The sequence below is a fragment of the Doryrhamphus excisus genome, chromosome 22, assembly GCF_030265055.1.
Source record: "Doryrhamphus excisus isolate RoL2022-K1 chromosome 22, RoL_Dexc_1.0, whole genome shotgun sequence".
Classification (NCBI taxonomy): domain Eukaryota; kingdom Metazoa; phylum Chordata; class Actinopteri; order Syngnathiformes; family Syngnathidae; genus Doryrhamphus; species Doryrhamphus excisus.
The window spans coordinates 8,450,280-8,471,339 of NC_080487.1; the positions used below are offsets into that span (position 1 = coordinate 8,450,280).

At 43.0% G+C, this 21,060-nt stretch overlaps 1 protein-coding gene across 1 annotated transcript; it reads right to left on the reverse strand.

Annotated features, from left to right (window-relative positions):
* Nucleotides 1–2,231: 2,231 nt before the first annotated feature.
* On the reverse strand, nucleotides 2,232–18,345 carry sbk1 (SH3 domain binding kinase 1). The gene is made up of 5 exons (XM_058061979.1): nucleotides 17,971–18,345; nucleotides 17,789–17,864; nucleotides 8,583–8,827; nucleotides 8,289–8,491; nucleotides 2,232–6,780 (listed from the first exon to the last, which is right to left on the reverse strand). The coding sequence occupies exons 2-5, from the start codon at nucleotides 17,824–17,826 to the stop codon at nucleotides 5,950–5,952; spliced, it is 1,317 nt and encodes a 438-aa protein (XP_057917962.1). The 5' UTR covers nucleotides 17,827–17,864; nucleotides 17,971–18,345; the 3' UTR covers nucleotides 2,232–5,949.
* Nucleotides 18,346–21,060: the final 2,715 nt, after the last annotated feature.

Sequence of the window (21,060 nt, forward strand, 5' to 3'; positions counted from 1 at the left end):
ACTTGTCTGTCAGTTTGGCACCATTGCCAAAATCAGTGTACACAACGCGCGTCTCAAACGCTCACTTGTCACAGTGAGACCTGCACACAATGAAAGTGCTCCTGCGCTAAAAGTGCTACATCACGTCTGCATGCTCTCAAATCCGTACTGAGGAGGTACTCATCCCACCTTCTGCCAACACTTGCATGTACAGCGGGTTGGGACCGGGGCTTTATAGCTAGGACAGGAAGTCCCACACAGGGCAGACATGCTTGTTCTGAATGATGCAGCGGGGCTTAACGGCATGTATTAGCTGATATTGATACTGTGTTTTTTCACTGATATCGGCCAATACCGATTGGTGGAGGCTGATCGATCGGAAATAGGAGCTCACGATGCATGTTCTAAAACAATATCAGTGTCCTCTTCTGAACTACGATTATTTCTGTTACTATGTCAATGGTCTCAAACGAGCGCATGTTGTTTGAGAGTTTATACGTCTCACTAGTACAGAGTACAAACTGTTAATTTATTTTTTACTATGTAGCTCTAACATTGCAATGACCTAAAAAGTATTATTTTCTGCACCCCCTAATGTCTTTTAATGTGCGACTCTCTCACACAAACACATTTGTCCCACTTTGTGCACCCCTACTCCTCACTTTCCTCCCTGACATTCCTCTCGGTTCCCTGATGAGCACTTTTCTCCAGCTGTGATCCGACACGGATTCTCAGGATGGCTTTGTGTGTGGATGTGACAGAGGAAGAGAGAGAGAGAGAGAAACGTCCCATGTGACACCGAGCCCCTTGCTGAGGTGACGATCTGTATTTCGGCAGCATTCTCGGCGCCATGCCTGCAGATGTTTCGCACAAATACATTAGGCACAAAAGAATAGTTGACAGTGCGTGCAGTAGCTTTTGAAGCGCCAAGCTGAGGTGACACAGGAGCTGCTTTGTTAGATAGTCTTCCCTCCGGAGAGACTATCGGAAGAAATAAACGTACTTCTCATAGCTTCCTAGGCATTGAACCATGCTTTGACATTGCTTCAGAGGTTAAAAGGTGAAAGTCAAACTACTGGGAGAAAAAGTACACACTAGTCATAATAGTCTGTATTTGTGCAATGAAGTAACCCTCACATTTACGGTTGAATAATAACAGGTAAAACAAAACACAAATCTACAATAAACAAAAAAGCAGGGAATCAAATAGGTGAGGCTAGGGGGCAGCAGGAAACAGGGAGCAATCTGGCAACAGATTGGCAGCAATCTGGGGAAACAGAGCCTTCTCCATCGCTGCCCCCACCCTCTGGAACTCTTTGCCCCCTTCACTCCGTTCTTGCCCCGACATTCCCACCTTCAAAAAATAACTAAAAACCCACCTGTTTAAATCCGTTTTTAATGTCTAACTTTTTATACCTGACTGCTGTGCCCCGCCCTGCTTTTAGCCTTGTTTTAGCTTTGGATATTGTATTTTTATGCATCGTTTACTCGTTCTTACTCAACTCTATTTTTATTTCTTTTGTCTCTACTGTAAAGCATCTTTGAGTACTCTGAAAAGCGTTATACAAATAAAATGTATTATTATTATAATTATTATTACTATTATTCACGGGCTGCACGGCGGTCAAGTGGTTAGCGCGCAGACCTCACAGCTAGGAGACCCGGGTTCAATTCCATCCTCGGCCATCTCTGTGTGGAGTTTGTATGTTCTCCCGTGCATGCATGGGTTTTCTCTGGGTACTCCGGTTTCCCCCCACATTCCAAAAACATGCTAGGTTAATTGGCGACTCCAAATTGTTCATAGGTATGAATGTGAGTGTGAATGGTTGTTTGTCTATAGGTGCCCTGTGATTGGCTGGCCAACAGTCCAGGGCCATCAGCCCGGCGTGTCATGGCTGACCTTTTCTTTCTCTTGCTGTCTGAAGTGATTAGCTGTCATCAAATGGCGGATACGCCACATCTTTGCAGAACTCCTAAACAACTTAAGCCAAGGTCTTCTGTGTGTCACAACAAGATGGGAGCATTTTCTCATTTTCTTTATTCTAAAGCACCCCTTGAACTCTTTTTGTGCTGGAGTGGAGGAGATAACCTCCTATCTAAAAGCGAGTTAATTAGAAGTGAGCGCATGAAAGAAGTTGAGACACTGGCTGGTGTACCACGCTAAAGCCTCAGGAAATCATGAGATCCGAGATGACCTTCACTGAAGAGCTGATGCAATGAACAAACACCCCAGAAGCCATTGGATGTGGTGCATCATTATATTTTATTTCAACATATATTAACATCTTTTTTTATTATTATTAAAGACAGATTATTAAAGACAGATTATTTACAAGGTTCTACAACAACTCTTGCTGGCTAAATCCTTGTCTTCATGTCAACAGTCCATGGTTCCAACGCTGTGAATCATATGTAATTATGTTGCATCATGTCAAGTCAAGATGCCGCTATACAGGATTAGCTTTTCTTATATAATGTAGTGTTGACACTGACTTCAGATCGTCTAATCCTGACCTTTTCTCCTATGCAGATTAGCACACATAACCACATGGACATACAGGCTAATGACTTGCCCATCATCCTGGGGAAGCATCGGAATTGGAAAATAAAGGTGTAAAGGATGCTGTAACAATAGCGTAGCAAGTACTTGTGGGTGATGAGCATATGTAAGTCAACAATTCAAGTCCCGATTGAAGGAGGCGTCTATTTGAGAGGAAGCAGTAGATCACTTGTCGGTAGGGCACACTAGGAATTTATTGGAAAGAGGCATTTACTTGCTAATTTCTACAAATACAGTGGTATACTCCAAGGTTACTTTTGTAGATTCATTCTTATCTAAGCTTTTGTGGTTGTATTGCGTCGTGGAATAATGTGTGTTGCTACTCAACAGCAGAGAGTACCAGCATTTTATGTGAAGTAGGCATTTATCTGAGAGGAGGCCATTATTTATTCAAATAGTACAATGCTTTTGGGGTGGTACTTTTTAGAAATAACTGTAGTGGGTTCATTATTATAAGTAAAAAAACAACAAGCTTCAGAGTCCAATCATCAGCCCTCCATTTGTGTGTATTCTACTACTAAATACTACTACCTTCATTTCCAACCATCTTGTCCACTGAAATAAGTTGAGCAATTGTGATAAAAGGCGTAGCGTGACAGTGAAAGGGAGCCTATTGTGGCAAGTTCTTTAATTTGGGCGCAATTAGACTTGAAGAGGACAGAAGCCCGACCAGGGAAGGAGTGTGGCACTGTCGCTATGGCAACAGAGCTGATGGGCTGTCGGGGCAAGAACGAAGAGAGGGGGAATGAGGATGGCGAAAACAGCCTCCTGTTCTCACACATACACACACGCATACACACACACACACACACACACACACACACGTGATTTTTTGTTTTTAACATGAATAATGACGGTAACAAGCTCTCACTGTAGCATTGACGCAGTGCTTCTTGTAATTAGGCGTGACTGTTTCAAGGCTGAAGCTCCAATCCAGTGAGGTTAGACTCGATCAGACAACAATAGTTGACACAGAGGTAAAAAAAACACCCGGGATCTACTAAGGTCATATTTTGCTATTTCTTGAATAATATTGTTTCTTACCTGAAGCCTCTGTTTTTCTTTTGATCACGACTGCAAAATTACCCAAAACGGAGCCAAAGAAACTTGCAGTATTTGACAAGATGAGAAACACTTGTGAATTCAAGAAATAACTTCAGCGACAATCATGTCAACTGCTGACGCCATCATAGACGGGGGCCATGGGGGCCATTGGGGCCACGGGGGCCACAGAGGCCACGGGGGCCACAGTTCCTATTTCCATGTAGTAGCAAGCTGCTAACCAAGACTTTAAGAACACACTTTCAATGCAGTGTATTAACAACATGACAAGACGCGTGCCATATTGTACGCTAATCAAGAAATGTACACAAACCAAGGCCAAATTTTAACCAAAAAAGACCTTAACCGAGGTTCCACTGTATTTTCTTTGTCCATCTTTGTTCTTTGTGTTTTCTAAATGTTGCATTTGCATTTCTCTTTGTTTGAGAAAAGGCATATTGTGTTCATTCTGTACCCAGTCTTGCCCCTGTGTTTTAGTGTTCTTCCATTCCATTCTGTTTGTTGTAGAAAAATGGCAGTTCTGTCGACCAATCACCGATCCCGGACAGTGCTTCTCAAATAGTGGGCGGGACTTTCAATAGTAGTGGAGACTTGTGAATATAGTACTTGTGTCTGCTCTCCATTTTGTTTGCTGGTTTCAGTTTTGAGTTCAGTCTGTACAGTACAGATAAATAAAGAGATATGATCAATTTCTCCATAGTAGCACAAAATCATTTCTGCATTTTTTTCTGCAACCCTACAAAAGGGTTCCACAAATTAGAACATTATTAATCACCCCATTTCATACACGAAAGAAAACACATATTGTGTTTTCTTCCTGTTCCATTTTCGATGTTGCACAAAAGTGACAATTCGGTGTTGATCCATCAGCAGGTTGCAGTGAGTCTCTCTCCACCTTTTAGCTACTCAAATTAGCTACAGTACAGATCAAGTATTTTGGTGTGCTTTGGCATGTTTTTGTGTTATTTTCATTCCAGACTTCATGTTGTACAAAAATGGCAATTCTGCCCACCAGTCAACGTGCAGACCTAAATTGGCAAATTACATATCAGGTAATTTGGTACATTGTTTTCTTTTCTTTTCCATTTTGGATGTCCCATCAAGGTGATAGTTGGTAATTAATTAAAATTAAAGACTTAAATTAGAATTAAAGGTCATGACTTTGACCTTCAGGTACCGTAACCAAAAACTGGTACACTTTAAAATGATTCTTCGTTTGAAAACAGACATCTTTTGAGCTTTTCCTATTCCAGATGTTGCACAAAAGTGGCACCACTCGCTTGGTACCCAACCCCTAACAGAAGTGGGTCAAAATGTGGTACGGTAATGATCAATAGGCCCAGAAATTGCAGTCATTATGATATAAACGCCGACATTTCCGTACTATGTCAAAGTGTTCTGCAAAGCAATGATTAATTCCAGCACAGCCAATCGTGTCACACCAAGACCAATAATTTCATTTAAACCGAGCAAAGTTGAAGAAAAGTAGCAGCTATAGTGTTTAAACATCATCATAGTCTGTAATTATCTCTACACTGTACATTCTGCCATATCAAGTTTAGTTGCTACATACAATGCATTGACCTGACAAGTGACCTAAACCCCTGATTTTAGAAAAAAAACGTACAGCTACATCGTTGAACTACCTGATAGTACAGAGCACTTTTTAAATACCAAATGTATCTACAATATGGAGTACGCTTCGTCCTCCTTTTTAGAAACGGCTTGTGCTTTTTAGTGTTGGAAACTCACACACTCACGAGTAGAAAAGGGGAAAAATATGAAGATATTCCATCTCCTTTTGTATTGTTCACCACTTCTGCACTGATACAAAGAACAGTCCCTGTTAATGGATCCCTGCAGTCCAACAGACCATAGATTTACCAGAATGGATTAGTAATAAAACAGAAGTGATCCACTGAAGGGTCCTGAGGTGAGTATCTTAGTCTGCTACATGGCGGTCTTTTCGATGGTAATGCACTGGATGTTGGAGTCACATGTTTGCTCTCAGATCACTGGCCTCCTTATGAACTGAAGCCTCCTCTGAGATTATCTGAGACTCCAAAATGCTATAAAGTGGCAAGTGAGGAGATGTCATTATCGTGTGGTATCTTACTATGTGATCTTAGCACCACAATGTTATGTCGACTGATTGAAGACTTGTTAGGAAGGTGCTGCCAAGGAGAAACAAACCAAAGATCTCTCTCATCCTTCTTTGGCCATGACCTAAGATGCTTTTTTCATTGTCCATCCTGCTGATGGATGGCTGATCCTGAGCTTCCTGTTTCTCTTTATTAAGAGAAGTCCCTTCACGCATTGCTATGACTGTGAAAAGCCGTTTAGTGTGGTCACACGCAGATCTCAATGGCGGTCGCCATGACCATCTGGCTTTTGTTTTTGTCTCGGCCTGGAGACTGGTGCTGTCCAGACTCCTCTCTGGGTGACAACGGGTCGGAGAGAACACTCCGTTTGAGAGGTGCTGGGCGAAGGCAGGAGGTTCCAGGCGGTGTGGAAGGCTCCGGTTGTCTGTGGGTGGTGCGTGAGGAGGAAGATGATGAAGATGATGAATTACAGTTGCCAGTGCACACCCCGGAGCTTGACCTTTCCCCTCTCTTGGCACGGTAGGACGCTCTGCGCCTGAGCTCGCTCACAAGCTCGTATTTGACAAAGCAGAAGACATCTTTGACCCCGCAACGTTTTTCAGGCTCAGCAGCGAGGAGCCTCTGGAACATGCGTAGGGCGTCATCAGTGAAGCGGCGCCACTGTGACGGATACGTTCCCACGGGGCATCCTGCTTTCTGCCAGCGTCGGAACTCCTCATAGAACGCATCAGCCGGGAGCGCCGCCTCCCAGGGGAAATTACCTGTGAGCATGCAGAAGACCAGCACGCCAAACGCCCACACATCCAGGCTGGTGGTCACTAGGAAGCCCTCCGTGCGACTGGCGCGACACACCTCGGGGGCTGTGTAGGGGATGGTGCCGCTCACCCTTTTTACGCGGGAGCCCACTCGGCGGGTCATACCGAAGTCGGCCAGCTTAATGCGGCGACACTCGCGGTCGAACAGCAGCACGTTTTCTGGTTTGACGTCACGGTGCACCAAGTTTTTACTGTGCATGAAATCCAGAGCCAAGCCAAGTTGTTGCATGCAGCGTTTCACCATTTCCTCTGGAAGGCCCACCTGCCAGAACCAACACAAATGTATCAGTGGAAATGAGTACCGGGATGCATCTATTACACATTGTGCTGGCCCTTTAAGAGGCAAAAGAGTGAGGTAGCAGTAAAGGATACATTGTGAGCACCGGAGCATGCGTTGAAATCCAGGCTTCAGCTGGAAAACTACAGCCCAAGCCGTATTTCTACATCCAAGTGAAAAAAAGAGGTCCTTCCAACGAAGGTCAACAAGAATGGTCAACACTCTCAGTGAGCGGGAGGTGATATAATTCATTCATTCATTTTCTACCGCTTACGAGGGTCTCGGGGTGCTGGAGCCTATCCCAGCTGTCTTCGGGCGAGAGGCGGGGTACACCCTGGACTGGTGGCCAGCCAATCACAGGGCACATATAGACAAACAACCATTCACACTCACATTCATACCTATGGACAATTTGGAGTCGCCAATTAACCTACCTTTCTTTCCTTTTTTCTTTCCTTTTTGGAATGTGGGAGGAAACCGGAGTACACAGAGAAAACCCACGCATGCACGGGGAGAACATGCAAACTCCACACAGACATGGCCGAGGGTGGGAGTGAACTCAGGTCTCCTAGCTGTGAGGTCTACGGGCTAACCACTCGTCCGCCGTGCAGCCCAGGTGATATACATGCTAGGTTAATTGGCGACTCCAAATTGTCCATAGGTATGAATGTGAGTGTGAATGGTTGTTTGTCTATATGTGCCCTGTGATTGGCAGGCGACCAGTCCAGGGTGTACCCCGCCTCAGCTGGGATAGGCTCCAGTACCCCCGCGACCCTCCTGAGCATAAGCGGTAGAAAATGAATGACTTGTCTTGTCAAAAAAATTATAAGAGTGTAAAGGTGACAATAGGGGTGTTATTTCATGTCTGCAGAGCTCTAATTATGGTACAAATTGTATTTAGAAAGTCTTCTATGCTGAAGCTACAAAAATTATTTTCATTTATTAAATCTATTTATTTAAATCTTCTTCGCAATTGGGTCCAGAACCAATTAACTGTGATAAACAACGGGCAACTGTATTGTTACGTCACTACGTCGTTACGTAGACCTCTAAAATGAAAATAACGTTGTTGTTTAATTTACCACTTGACGGCAGGCACGCAAATATGACCCAAATATGAGCATATTAGCAATGAAAAAGTCGATTTTTAATGACCAAGTCTCTCAATACTTAATGACTGGTTTGCTGTATTGCTAAAAACAATACATGAACAAAAGTTCACTGGGAGAAGTGATTTTCTCCAATAAGTGAAATAATCGTCTGTGGTCCGTGTTCCACTGCAACCATTTTAATGAGACAACCTTGAAGTTTTCTTCCAGCACATCAAGTGAAAGAGTTCTAAAGCAAAGTGAGAACCGCTCTCGCAGCAAGAGAGCCAAGAAAAAGGCTGCAGCCCCGGGAGAGCTTGTTAAAAGTGCACTGCCTGAACCTGATTGGAGCGTCTCTGTTGGAGGGAAGACGATGATTGGTGGAGACAAGAATGATGACATTACCTGTGGGGGAATGATGTCGAAAAGGTCCCCAGCGGGGGCATACTCTTGTCCAAATACATAGCTGTCCTCCGTCTCGAAAAGCACGTCCAGGACTTTGATGATGAACGGGCTGGAGCTAAGCGAACCTGTTAGACTGAATTCCCGCAGGAAACTCTTCAGCTTTGTCTTGTTTTTGGTAACAAATTTCAACGCCATCTTGGTACCTGGGACATAAACATGAAGAAACGTTGATATTATGACTTTAGACCATTGCGAATTACAATTGTATGAGAAATTGTGGCTTCATGCTCTCACCCTGGGTTCTATGAGATACCAGGTCCACCTTGCCATAGGTGCCCTTTCCCAGCTCCCGGATGTGCTCGAACTGTTTGGCTACATCTGCTGCAGAAAGTGAGGTGATGGCCAGGGCTTGCATGTCCTCCACAGGCACGCCTCCAGTGCAGGGGGCCATTTTGGATGTGGGGGAGCTCCCGCCACTGCCTACCCGTCCCGGCCCGGTTGGGGAAAGGGACAGGCTCGCCTTGACACCGTGTGGCAGACTGTCAGGGAAGGAAAACATAGTCTTCTTAATATATAGCTGTATAATATGGCCTCTTTGAAAAGCTTGGGGGCTGCACGGCGGCGAGTGGTTAGCGCGCAGACCTCACAGCTAAAAGACCCAAGTTTAGTCCCACCCTTGGCCATCTCTGTGTGGAATTTGCATGTTCTCCCCGTGCATGCGAGGGTTTTCTCCGGGTACTCCGGTTTCCTCCCACATTCCAAAAACATGCTAGGTTAATTGGCGACTCCAAATTGTCCATAGGTATGAATGTGAGTGTGAATGGTTGTTTGTCTATATGTGCCCTGTGATTGGCTGGCCACCAGTCCAGGGTGTACCCCGCCTCTCACCCGAAGACAGCTGGGATAGGCTCCAGCACCCCCGCGACCCTCGTGAGGATAAGCGGTCAAAAATGAATGAATGAAAAGCTTGGGATTGGGGGTCTTTTTTTCACTTTTTGGGTTTTATATCGAATACAGAGTCCAGAATCCAAAAATGTCTTCACTAGACAATATTGGTGGTTTTATTTACCTTCCTGTTTTTATTGGCCCTGTTTTTATTTTATTGGCTGTTTTATTGAGAGTATAGATCATGAGTTGAGTTTCATTCATTCATTTTCTACCGCTTATCCTCACAAGGGTGGCGGGGGCGCTGGAGCCTATCCCAGCTGTCTTCGGGTGAGAGGTGGGGTATACCCTGGACTGGTGGCCAACCAATCACAGGGCACATATAGACAAACAACCATTCACACTCACATTCATACCTATGGACAATTTGGAGTTGCCAATTAACCTAGCATGTTTTTGGAATGTGGGAGGAAACCGGAGTACCCGGGAAAAACCCACAAATGCACGGGGAGAACATGCAAACTCCACACAGAGATGGCCGAGAGTGGAATCGAACTAGGGTCCCCTAGCTGTGAGGTCTGTGTGCTAACCACTCATTGGCCATGCAGCCCGATTAAATATTTCATTTTTTTCCTTTAAAGTTATACCAAAGTAAATTATCATTATTCTTGATGATAATATGTGTATATAACCTTCATATTAGTAGTAGTAGTAGTAATTTTTATTTGATTGAGTTTTAATCGCATTTTTAAGCACCACACTCATTCTCATTACTTCATTATCATGAGCCAGTGTCCATGTTACCCAATAATGATCCTCGCTGGATAAAAGCCTCCAAATGCTCTCAAGTGTTTGTTGGCACATGTCCACATAATCTTGTTTTCATAGCATATCCCAAAGGTACACTAAATCACGGCATTTTAACACACACTCATTAGCATAAAATCAATTTCGACGGAGAGTATCTGCGAAGAGAAAGGCTTCTGAGTACATGTGCTGGACTTCCTGTCGTCCCTCTAGATCACTTTGGCCAGCTTTCACGTGCAGCCGCAAGAATGACTGGCCTCTCAGCACTTACTGGCACACGGCGATGGGAAAATCAATAGGAGCAGGTAGAAGAGCCAACAAATGGAAACAAATGGCTGACATTTTCAAGGTGTGTATATGCCGGTAAAGCATGCCGTATGCTTTCTGGGAAGCAAACAACATGACCTGTTGCTCTCCATAGCACATTACAAACTAAGACTGCACTGGCCATAAAAGGAAATCACAGATTTGGTTGTAGGCATGAAAATAATCAAGCGCCGATAATCATGCACAGCACAAATGCTCAATGATAGATACTCAGTAAGAACATCCAGTGGTTAAGCTTGTTGTTCTTCTATCCTTTAACCCACTGTCTCATCAGGAACACAAGAACTGTTCACTTAGTGCATTGGTTTCAGCATTTGTTCCATAGAACAACAGCATGAACGGTGTGAGCTCTTTTGTAGTCTCTTTATCTTGGTGGGTGGAGGCGGGGCCGGTAGCATACACACAAAGTGTAACACAGTAGAAATCGTATTAGAAGATAGTAATGTACATACATGTCATACGTTTTTTTTCATGACTTTTCTTAAAAGTAATGTTAAAATTAAATTCAATATTGTGTATTGCCTTGTTTCGTGAACTTGTGATGTCCGATATTGTTCAACGCTCAACTCTCAACCGATACCGATATGCGTAACATCACAAATATTTTTCTTGAGTAAAATTGTTGTGAAGCAGAGTTTCTCAATTATTTTCTGGGACAGAAAACATTTTTGTGCTACGTGCTATATATCGGTTCTCATAACAGGGAAGATACCGATACCACCCGATATCAGATTTTCAGGCTGATATCGGGCCCATAATTATCAGTGTCACTATCGAACATCACTGTCCATCATCAATGATCCCCATTGTAACACATAAAATGTCATTGCTAGAGATTTTATTTCTACTCTAAATGTGTATAAAAATAATAATACTAATCATAATCATATCTCTGTATGGAGTTTGCATGTTCTCCCCGTGCATGTGTGGGTTTTCTCCGGGTACTCCGGTTTCCTCTCACATTTCAAAAACATGCTAGGTTAATTGGCCACTCCAAATTGTCCATAGGTATGAATGTGAGTGTGAATGGTTGTTTGTCTATATGTGCCCTGTGATTGGCTGGCCACCAGTCCAGGGTGTACCCCGCCTCTCACCCAAAGACAGCTGGGATAGACTCCAGCACCCCTGTGGCCCTTGTGAGGAAAAAGCGGTAGAAAATGAATGAATGAATGAATAATTGATTAAATTTATCATACACTTTCCATTCTTCAGAAGCACAAAGTGCTACGCAGGAAAAACAAATAAAAAAGAAAACTAAAAAAAAAACTTTAAAATTATATAAGCAAAAAAGGAAAATGTAATGTTTTGTTAGTCAGTTATATAGACTACACAAAAACTACAAAAGCAATTTCCTTGAAACGTTATGGAGGGCCGGCTGGGGTATTGAGCAAGTTCAAATGTAATTTTGGAGCAGATCCGGATAAAAATGTGGACAAAATTTAGTTTATGAATAAAAACTAAACTCTTTTCCGCCTGACTCAAGAGTGCTGCCATTAAGCATGAAAGCATAAAACATAAAAAATATAAAATAAGAGAAGTTGGACAACAAAGCTAATGCTTTGTTCCTGATTGACAATGTCTTCGTGCTCTTCTACTAATCTTTGAAAAGGCAGAAATATTTCTTGATTTGAATTAAATTGACTTCCCTAATAATGAGCATCTTCCTGCACTGTGTGTTATATATATGTATGTATATATATATATATATATATAGCCCTGAAAAATACAAGAAGTTTTCTACTTGATATTGTGTAGGCAGAGCAAGGCAAATATAGCTACTGGGCAAATGAAGTGGGATGGGACAATTTGCAAAGCTTGTTCTTGGTCCAGGAGGAAAATAAACACTGTTGCAGAAAATAGAAAGAGCGTGCCCGATGTTGCATACCATATGTGCCGTATCTATCATTAGATCACACGTTTTCATTTGAGCCCGGAGATGCTTATGTAAGAATCCTGTTGCCTACTCATGCTTTGCATGCCCACTGCCTTTAGGGTGTCAACAAAAAAAAAACGGTCCCTTTCCAGACCAGTTTCGGTCCCAGGTTTTGTGGTTAAACATTTAAACAGGACAGACTTGGAGACACAGCTTGTAGCCGAACATTTGTTTACTCGTTCCAGCATGGATTCTAATCACATTACTCACTACCCACAAAGATTTGCACTACCCATCAACCCATTTCCTCTTTAAAACTGGGTTAATAAGAGTGTTGCAATGTGACGGCTACAGCTGTAGGTGTGATCCACAAACCGCCTCCAAGATACATGATTATTTGGGGGACGTCTCAAAGGGTTCATAAAAGGCCCCCCTTTGTGTTCCACAGGTCCGTGAAGAAGCAGCTGTGATCCGGCGTTCAAGCTTGACCATCGCAAACACGGCTCACTGATCTTTGGGCCTCACTTCCTGTACTCTCTGGTGGCTAAAGACAAGGCCAGCGCTGCACATACAGATGAGCGTCAGGCACACGCCAACATCAGTGGCTTATTAAATCCAGTCCCACTCATTGCTAAATAATCTCGAAGCAATTTAAAGCAGCTCACGCACTTGTTTTTATCCTCTATCGCTGTAAGCACATCAAACAAATATGTAGTCTGGAATCTTCATTCCCGAAAAGTGCACCTTGGAAAATAATCACATCATTGCATGTGTGGCCACATCTCCTGGTGGAATGAACACATACATATACGCCCACCACAGGCTTCACTACACATCTTAAATTAAAGACTATTCGCCAGTCAGCTACAGACGTGAGAGCTCTAATTTTGATCATTTTATTCTTCTTAATCAAAAAACGTGAGCAACGTAGCTCACGTCGTTATGCTAGTACTGGTAAAGTTTGTGTCTTCACGTCTGATTCCTTCATTGTTAAGGCATCTATTACAGCGGACAAGTACAGAGTTACAATGTGTTTATACTAGAGATGTTCGATATTGGCTTTTTTTTCAACTCTCAATTTCCTATATCAATATCAGACGACATGGATACCGATATGTGTAACATGACATTCTCCTGTGGTGGAATGAACACATACTATGTGTTCATTCATTCATTCATTTGTGGGGGTGCTGGAGCCTATCCCAGCTGTCATCAGGCGAGAGGCGGGGTACACCCATAGAAAACCTACGCATGCACGGGGAGAACATGCAAACTCCACACAGAGATGGCCGAGGGTGGAACTGAATTCAGGTCTCCTAGCTGTGAGGTCTGCACGCTAACCACTCGACCGCCGTGCAGCCCGACCATACAATTATTCATTCATTTTCTACCGCTTATCCTCAAGAGGGTCGCGGGGGTGCTGGAACCTATCCCAGCTGAGAGGCGGGGTACACCCTGGACTGGTGGCCAGCCAATCACAGGGCACATATAGACAAACAACCATTCACACTCACATACCTATGGACAATTTGGAGTCGCCAATTAACCTAGCATGTTATTTTGGAATGTGGGAGGAAACCGGAGTACCTGGAGAAAACCCACACATGCACGCGGAGAACATGCAAACTCCACACAGGGTCTCCTTGCTGTGAGGTCTGCGCGCTAACCGCTAGACCGCCATGCAGCCTCCATATGTGTTGTATACAGCATTTTTTATATATCAGTTTTCGTGACTGGCTGGTGACCAGTCCTGGGTGTACCCCGTCTCTTGCCCGAAGATAGCTGGGATAGACTCCAGCACCTCCTGAGCGTCCAACCCTCGTGAAGGTAGCGGTAGAAAATGAACGAATGATGGGGAAAAAATCTGATACCTATATCAATCGCTATTGCATTTTCCTGCTGATATTGGGCTGCTAATTGTCAGTATTGATAATTATCAAACCTCCCTACAGTACATACAGTAGAAAGCAGATAAAAAGTGTACAACAGACCTAGGCCCAAGGCGAGATTTTCAACACGCTTCCAATACACTATTGTGGGACCTGTAAGACTGTCTTTTTATTATATGTTTGAAAAAAATACCTTAAAAATACACCTTAAGATGACTTTTGGAAGTTAACCTGAAAATGAAGGTATTAGTGATGACAGTGCACACTCTCAAGTGCAACAAATGTGTTTTAATATTCAGCAAGAACATCAGTGTATCTAAAGTGGGTCAGGGGATCAGAGTCAGCAGCTTTGTACTGTTTACCCTTTTTAGAGTGCAGCCTTTTCTCTCTCTTCTCTGTTCCTGAAAATAAAAAAGGGAATAAGGAAAGCCAGAGAAAAGAGATAAACAGATTTCCCAGCTTGCCTCTTTTACTAATGGACAACTTGCTTTACTCTCCGGGGAAAGAAAAATGATCCGTTTTCTCCCATTTGAATGACAAAATATTATGAAAGACCAACAAATTACAGTCATTGAAGTAAATCACCATCTTTTAGACGGCGGAGTTAAACATGAGTGTTGTACTCTGTCCGTCTATTCTGATTATGGACAGACTTTGGTGAATACATATGTGAATAAGATAAAAAAAACACATATCACCTTCCTAAGAAACCCTGCGGAGTATCCTGTTCTTGACTCGCCTCACTTCTGCGCTCCCTATCATCCCTTTCTCTCTGTACCTCTCAAAACCCCCAAGAGGTGGGAAAACCAAGCTTAGTGAGTCGAGGTGACCACAAATGAGGCCAAAACACAGAACACATTAAAGAGAAAAACACTGACTGAGTTCATCAAGATTTAATTAGTGGGTGCAATTAGACTGTCGTGCATCTGACAACTATAAACACCAATCATAATCATCAGTGTAATTAGGACATCCTCACGCGGTGACATCTTACAGCAGGAAGATGGATCAGGGTGCACATTGTACCTCCACCATTATTATCCAGGAGCTTCAAGTTCCAACAGGGTGGTTTGATGTGACAGAGCGTGAGTGTGATTTGTTGGGGAATCCAATCAGAGCGAACGAAGCATCCCCTCCCTTTTTGTGCCGCATGCTTTGATGTCAATGGTAGGGGAATGGGGGGTTCATATAATAAGAGCTGGGGAAATTGGGTCTGAAGGGGGTGAGGTGGTGGGGGCTTGGCTAATGAAGCAACTGCCAGGAGCGACTTTTCAACCTCCACATCAAGGCAAAGCAACGATGTGATCACATGGAAGACATATAAACAAGCATCAAGGATTAAACGGCACAAAAAATGGCAGCTTCCCAAAAACTGCTGCAAAGATATTATATATAAAAAAATAATGAAATGGGCTGCACGGCTGCAAGGAGTGGTTAGCGCTCAGGCCTCACAGCTAGGAGACCCTAGTTCGATTCCACCTTCGGCCATCTCTGTGTGGATGAGTACCTCCTCAGTACAGATTTGGGAGCATGCAGATGTGATGTGTGCTACATCACGTCTGCAGGAGGCACTTTCGTTGTGTTCGTTGTCTCACCGTGACAAGTGAGCGTTTGAGACACGCATTGTGCACACTGATTTTGGCAATGGTGCCAAGCTGACGGACGAGTGCCGCCATTTTAGAAGGCAGGGGATGCGGCTGGAGGGGCCCAGCAGAGGTGGGCAAACCTGCTTTTCATTCAGGTTTTCAGTTAATGTGAGAAGACGAATTTGTGAAATACAAAACGTGGGCTGCACGGCGCTGAGTGGTTAGCACGCAGGCCTCACAGCTAGGAGACCCGAGTTCATTTCCACCCTCGACCATCTCTGTGTGGAGTTTGCATGTTCTCCCCATGCATGCGTGGGTTTCTCCGGGTACTCCGGTTTCCTCCCACATTCCAAAAACATGCTAGGTTAATTGGTGACTCCAAATTGTCCATAGGTATGAATGTGAGTGTGAATGGTGGTTTGTCTATATGTGCCCTGTGATTGGCTGGCCACCAGTCCAGGGTGTACCCCCACCTCTTTCCCGAAGACAGCTGGGATAGGCTCCAGCACCCCTGCGACCCTCATGAGGATAAGTGGTAGAAAATGAATGAATTAAAATCATGAAATCACATCCATGAAATTCATTTTAAGGAGTATTTGCATATTTAGGTATTTTTTATTTTAAAGGGCACCTATACGCGTTTCTTTGAAGCAAAGCTTGGCAGTTAGTTAATAGTTAAATGTGCTCTAATAAACAAACAAGGTTTGTCTTTTCTTGTCTTTTACTGGAGTAATTTGTATTTCTTCTTCTTCTGTAAAACTGTATGGCAACATAAACACACCATCATATACATTATATACAGCCATATATATATAAATATATAACAAAAGTAAACATTAATATGAGTACAGCTAGCATAAAGTAAACATCAATATGAGTACAGCTAGCATAGTAGCTACAATTAGCCACAAGTTAGCCACAACTAGCATCGGCAAACCTATCCAAACAATACAACGGTTCCAACATGACATTTCTCATACCTTACAAACTATTTAAATAAAGTTAAATGTTACTTCCAGACATATAGTCTACGAGGCAGAAGTGTAATAGAAAATATTCCGCTATTACGAGTTAGAATGCGTTTTATTGATAGTTGAATTATTGCGCCCACCAGGTGTTGCTAAATCAACAGCCAACAATACAACATGGCAGCACTGGACCTATTATGGTTTTTCCACATTTCTGACCTTGTGTTAAACGATGCCATAGTTTCAGATAATGAGGTTTGCACATTTGGAAGCGAGCCCTGAAAGAAGTTTGGGTTGTCTCCAAACGCTTGGTTGCACGGCGTGATAAAACTGCCGCTTTGTGATGTCACAGAGGGGTGTACTTCCTTATATGGGCGTGACTGGAAGCCAGTGAAGCTCTCTGCTTACTTATTAGCAATGGCTAATGAGTTCCTGAGTCAAGCTAAATAAATGCATTTTAATCTGTGGGTGGAATAAATGAAAACAGACCTTTTTTGCGGAAAATCCAAAGAAATACAGGTGAATAGGTGCAGTTTCTGTTACATTTGTTCACTTCCTGCTTTCCTAATATAGTTTAAGTTTTGTTTTTTTAATTTTATTTAATTTTATTTTACTTTTGTCAGGTACCCAAGTACGAGGTGATGTGACCATACAATGACATAATGAGTACCATAATAACTGTCAATATAGTGATATGTACGTATAGCACATCATGACTGGTTCAAGATTAATGTAGCCATAGTGTTGTTGTTTATATGCTTTGGTTAAAACCTGTTCATGAACATTCATATGATTTCCTCAAAAGTAATGTTTAAGACTACATATGTGTAAAAACAAAAAAAAAAACATATTTAAACTAAATAATAGGCAACAACACCTCAGACAAGTTAAATGTGAATATATTACCCGCTATGTATTTGTGTGGTATACTGTATTTTGCAGTTTATTTAACTATGCAACACTTGTAGTGCTCAAATATAAGTGCATGGATTGAGCGATAATCACAAACAAATGGGCCAAAAACAATCTCTTGGTGAGTACTGTACATGCAATGGCTCTTTTCACTGCCTGTGAGGATACACAATAATTCCAGCCTTTATGCCCCGTGACCTCCACCGATTACATTAACGTCACCAATAATTGTCTTTTCTGAGCTTGCTCTCACCTGCTGGCGACCTGTCTCTCTCCTCCATGGTCCTGCATTCTCCACACACGCCTGGTCCTCTGGAGTCTGCAAGAACCTGAAGCACACAGGTATCGACGGAACGGCCGGGGAAAAAAAATCTACGAATCCTTTGCAGGTCCTTGAAAAAGCTGAAAGCCTTGCATGACAGCCGATGAAATTACCGATGGTATGCTGAAGCTGCCTCAATTGCCTCCCATCCTTTTGTTCCTTGAGATGCTTTGTACTTGAACTGGAGGCGGCTGCAGCGCAGGCATCACGCTGGGTGCTGAGGTGTGCATGAAGCTTGGATCATCTCTCCTCTGGTAGGTTTATCTTTGGCTCCTCCAGTGGTTCTGTATGACCCACTTCAATGCCCCCGTCACACACACACACACAGTCCAAGCCAGTCATTCACAAACAGAAGTCTGCACAATCTGTACAAGACGGTTAAATTCCACTCCCACTCAGCTGTGAGTCTGTGTGTGTATGTCCAGGGGATGAGAGGAGGGTGTGAGCTTCAAATGTGTCTGAGAAAGTGGGGGTGGTGGTTTTGGGCTCAGATGTTGCTCCTGTGCTGGTCCCACCACTACTCAGCCTCTTCATTGTTCAATGTCTGCACCACTCACATGCCCAGGGTCCTAGTGCCCATCCGCTCTATTCCATTCCACCCACAATACTCTACTCCTACAATCCTACATGCCTACATGTAGGGATGGGTGATACTGCCAATACCAGTGCTGATACCAACACTTTATCCAACACTTTACTTCATTCATTCATTCATTCATTTTCTACCGTTTATCCTCACGAGGGCCGCGGGGGTGCTGGAGCCTATCCCAGCTGTCTTCGGGCGAGAGGCGGGGTACACCCTGGATTGGTTGCCAGCCAATCACAGGGCACATATAGACAAACAACCATTCACACTCACATTCATACTTATGGACAATTTGTCGCCAATTAACCTAGCATGTTTTTGGAATGTCGGAGGAAACCGGAGTACCCGGAATCGAACTCGGGTCTCCCAGCTGTGTGGCCTGCACGCTAACCACTCATCCGCTAACCACTCATCCGCCAAAACCCAAAAAGTGAAAAAAAGACCCCCAACCCCAAGCTTTTCATTCATTCATTCTCTATGTGGGAGGAAACCGGAGTACCCGGAGAAAACCCACGCATGCACGGTGAGAACATGCAAACTCCACACAGAGATGGCCGAGGGTGGAATTGAACCCCGGTCTCCTAGCTGTGAGGTCTGCGCGGTAACCACACGTCCACCGTGCAGCCCCATATTTTACTTCAATTATCTTTTTTTTTTATCATATACTCGTATATTTAACATGGCATTGTTTAAGTCCACTGTGTCCAATGACTTATTCTTCAACTTTATCACAATATATGCATATGACAACATCAGCAATGTAAAAATTAGAACAAAACATAATGGTCCTACCCTTGGTATCGAAACTACAGATATTTGGGTCGATCCTAGTTTACTTTGGATTTGAGCTTGAAAGGAACAAGATGCTACACTCTTACATAATTCAACAGCTTGAGCACTTCACACAGTGACTTTGCCAACTGTCCTTATTAGGTAATTAATTCACAACGCTGGTATCTTCCTTTTAATTGTACATGATGAACAACAGCGCTCCTGCCAGCAGTGTTTGCTATGATGAAGTGATGAGACAGCTGTCAGCTGACATGACAGGAATGGCCTGAGGGGACCAGCAGCATCCTAACTATCACCATTATCATCATTTTCACTATAGAGACATCATCTGCTGGTGTACACACTCTAAACAATATTTACTAGGGATGTCCGATATTGCGTATATTGCCAAAAAACGATATGCCGCTATTGTCCAACTCTCCAATATCCAATAACCAATATCAGCCGATATCGACATGTGTAACATGACATATCTCCTTTGGTGGAATGAACACAAATGTGTTTGTGTAGAGCATTTATTAATTTATCGATTTTCCGATACCAACAATATTGCATTTTTATGCTGGTATCAGGCCGATATCGGACACCCCTAATATTTACACACATGTAAAAAAAAATAAAATCCATTTCCCAAACTGCCCCTTATTTTTAAAACTACACTCTGTACTTCAGTTTGCTTATATATATATTCTTACATGTTTTTTATGTATAATTATTCACTTTTACGTGTAACTGTGTGTGCAGACATGAGGAAAAGAACAGACGCATGTGCCTCATATTGAAGATAGGCCAATGCTTTTTTAATAGGGCTACAGTGCTAAACAGTGCTGTTATTAATCATAATGAAGGTCAAGCACAGCTGAGAGCACCAAGGGTTGAGCACCCCGGGGGGGGGGGACCTTTTAGCAATTAACAGAAGGCCATTTCTGCTCCGTCCACTCTTTCATCTCCTCTTTCCCTTACACCAGACTCATGGCCTAATTTTTGACTTTCTATGTGTCACCTCAAGTTTCCACCTCGGGTTGCAAGGGGGTGGACTTGTTTCTTTCTTGTTCACATATTTTCTCCTGAAATTACTTCTTGTGTTCTTGCTGCCCTTTAAACAGCAATATATAGTATTGGTTCAAAAAGGGCTTTTAAGGACTTTGTATTCCATTATTGTAATTTTATAACATCTATCACACAGAAAAAAACATGAAACTATATTACCACCGAAACTTTGTTTGCAATCAAGACAACAGCTGCAGATTTAAACAGATATTGCTTCTAAATGTGGCTGCATGGCGGATGAGTGGTTAGCGTGCAGGTCACACAGCTAGGAGACCCGAGTTTGATTCCAGGTACTCTGGTTGCCTCCCACATTCTTAAAAACATGCTAGGTTAATTGGTGACTCCAAATTGTCCAAAGGTATGAATGTGAGTGTGAATGGTTGTTTGTCTATATGTGCCCAGTGATTGGCTGGCCACCAGTCCACCTCTCGCCCAAAAACAGCTGGGATAAGCTCCAGCACTCCTGTGACCCTCGTGAGGATAATCGGCAGAAAAATACTGGAACAACAACATTTTAAATGCCAGTGCTGAGCAACAATTCTATTCAGGCTGGATCATTTAACTTGATAATACAGGATCAGACTAATGTAGTGCATTTTCTAAATTACATTACAAATGTCACTGTTAATAATGACAATATTATTGTTTAAATATATAACAAATGTTTTGTCATATTGTGTATTATTATAGTTATTATTTTTGTTATTTTTCTTATCGTGCTCGTGTATTTTAAAGCGACTTCCTGAAACGGGACTTCATTCCCCACAATGCCAAT

Excerpts from the sequence above, each read along its gene's own strand:
- sbk1 (XM_058061979.1), bottom strand. The coding sequence starts at position 17,826 with ATGCAGGACCATGGAGGAGAGAGACAGGTCGCCAGCAG. Across the intron at positions 8,492-8,582 it reads GGTATCTCATAGAACCCAGG|GTACCAAGATGGCGTTGAAA; the intron begins GTGAGAGCATGA and ends TTTATGTCCCAG. Across the intron at positions 6,781-8,288 it reads TCGACATCATTCCCCCACAG|GTGGGCCTTCCAGAGGAAAT; the intron begins GTAATGTCATCA and ends TGGTTCTGGCAG.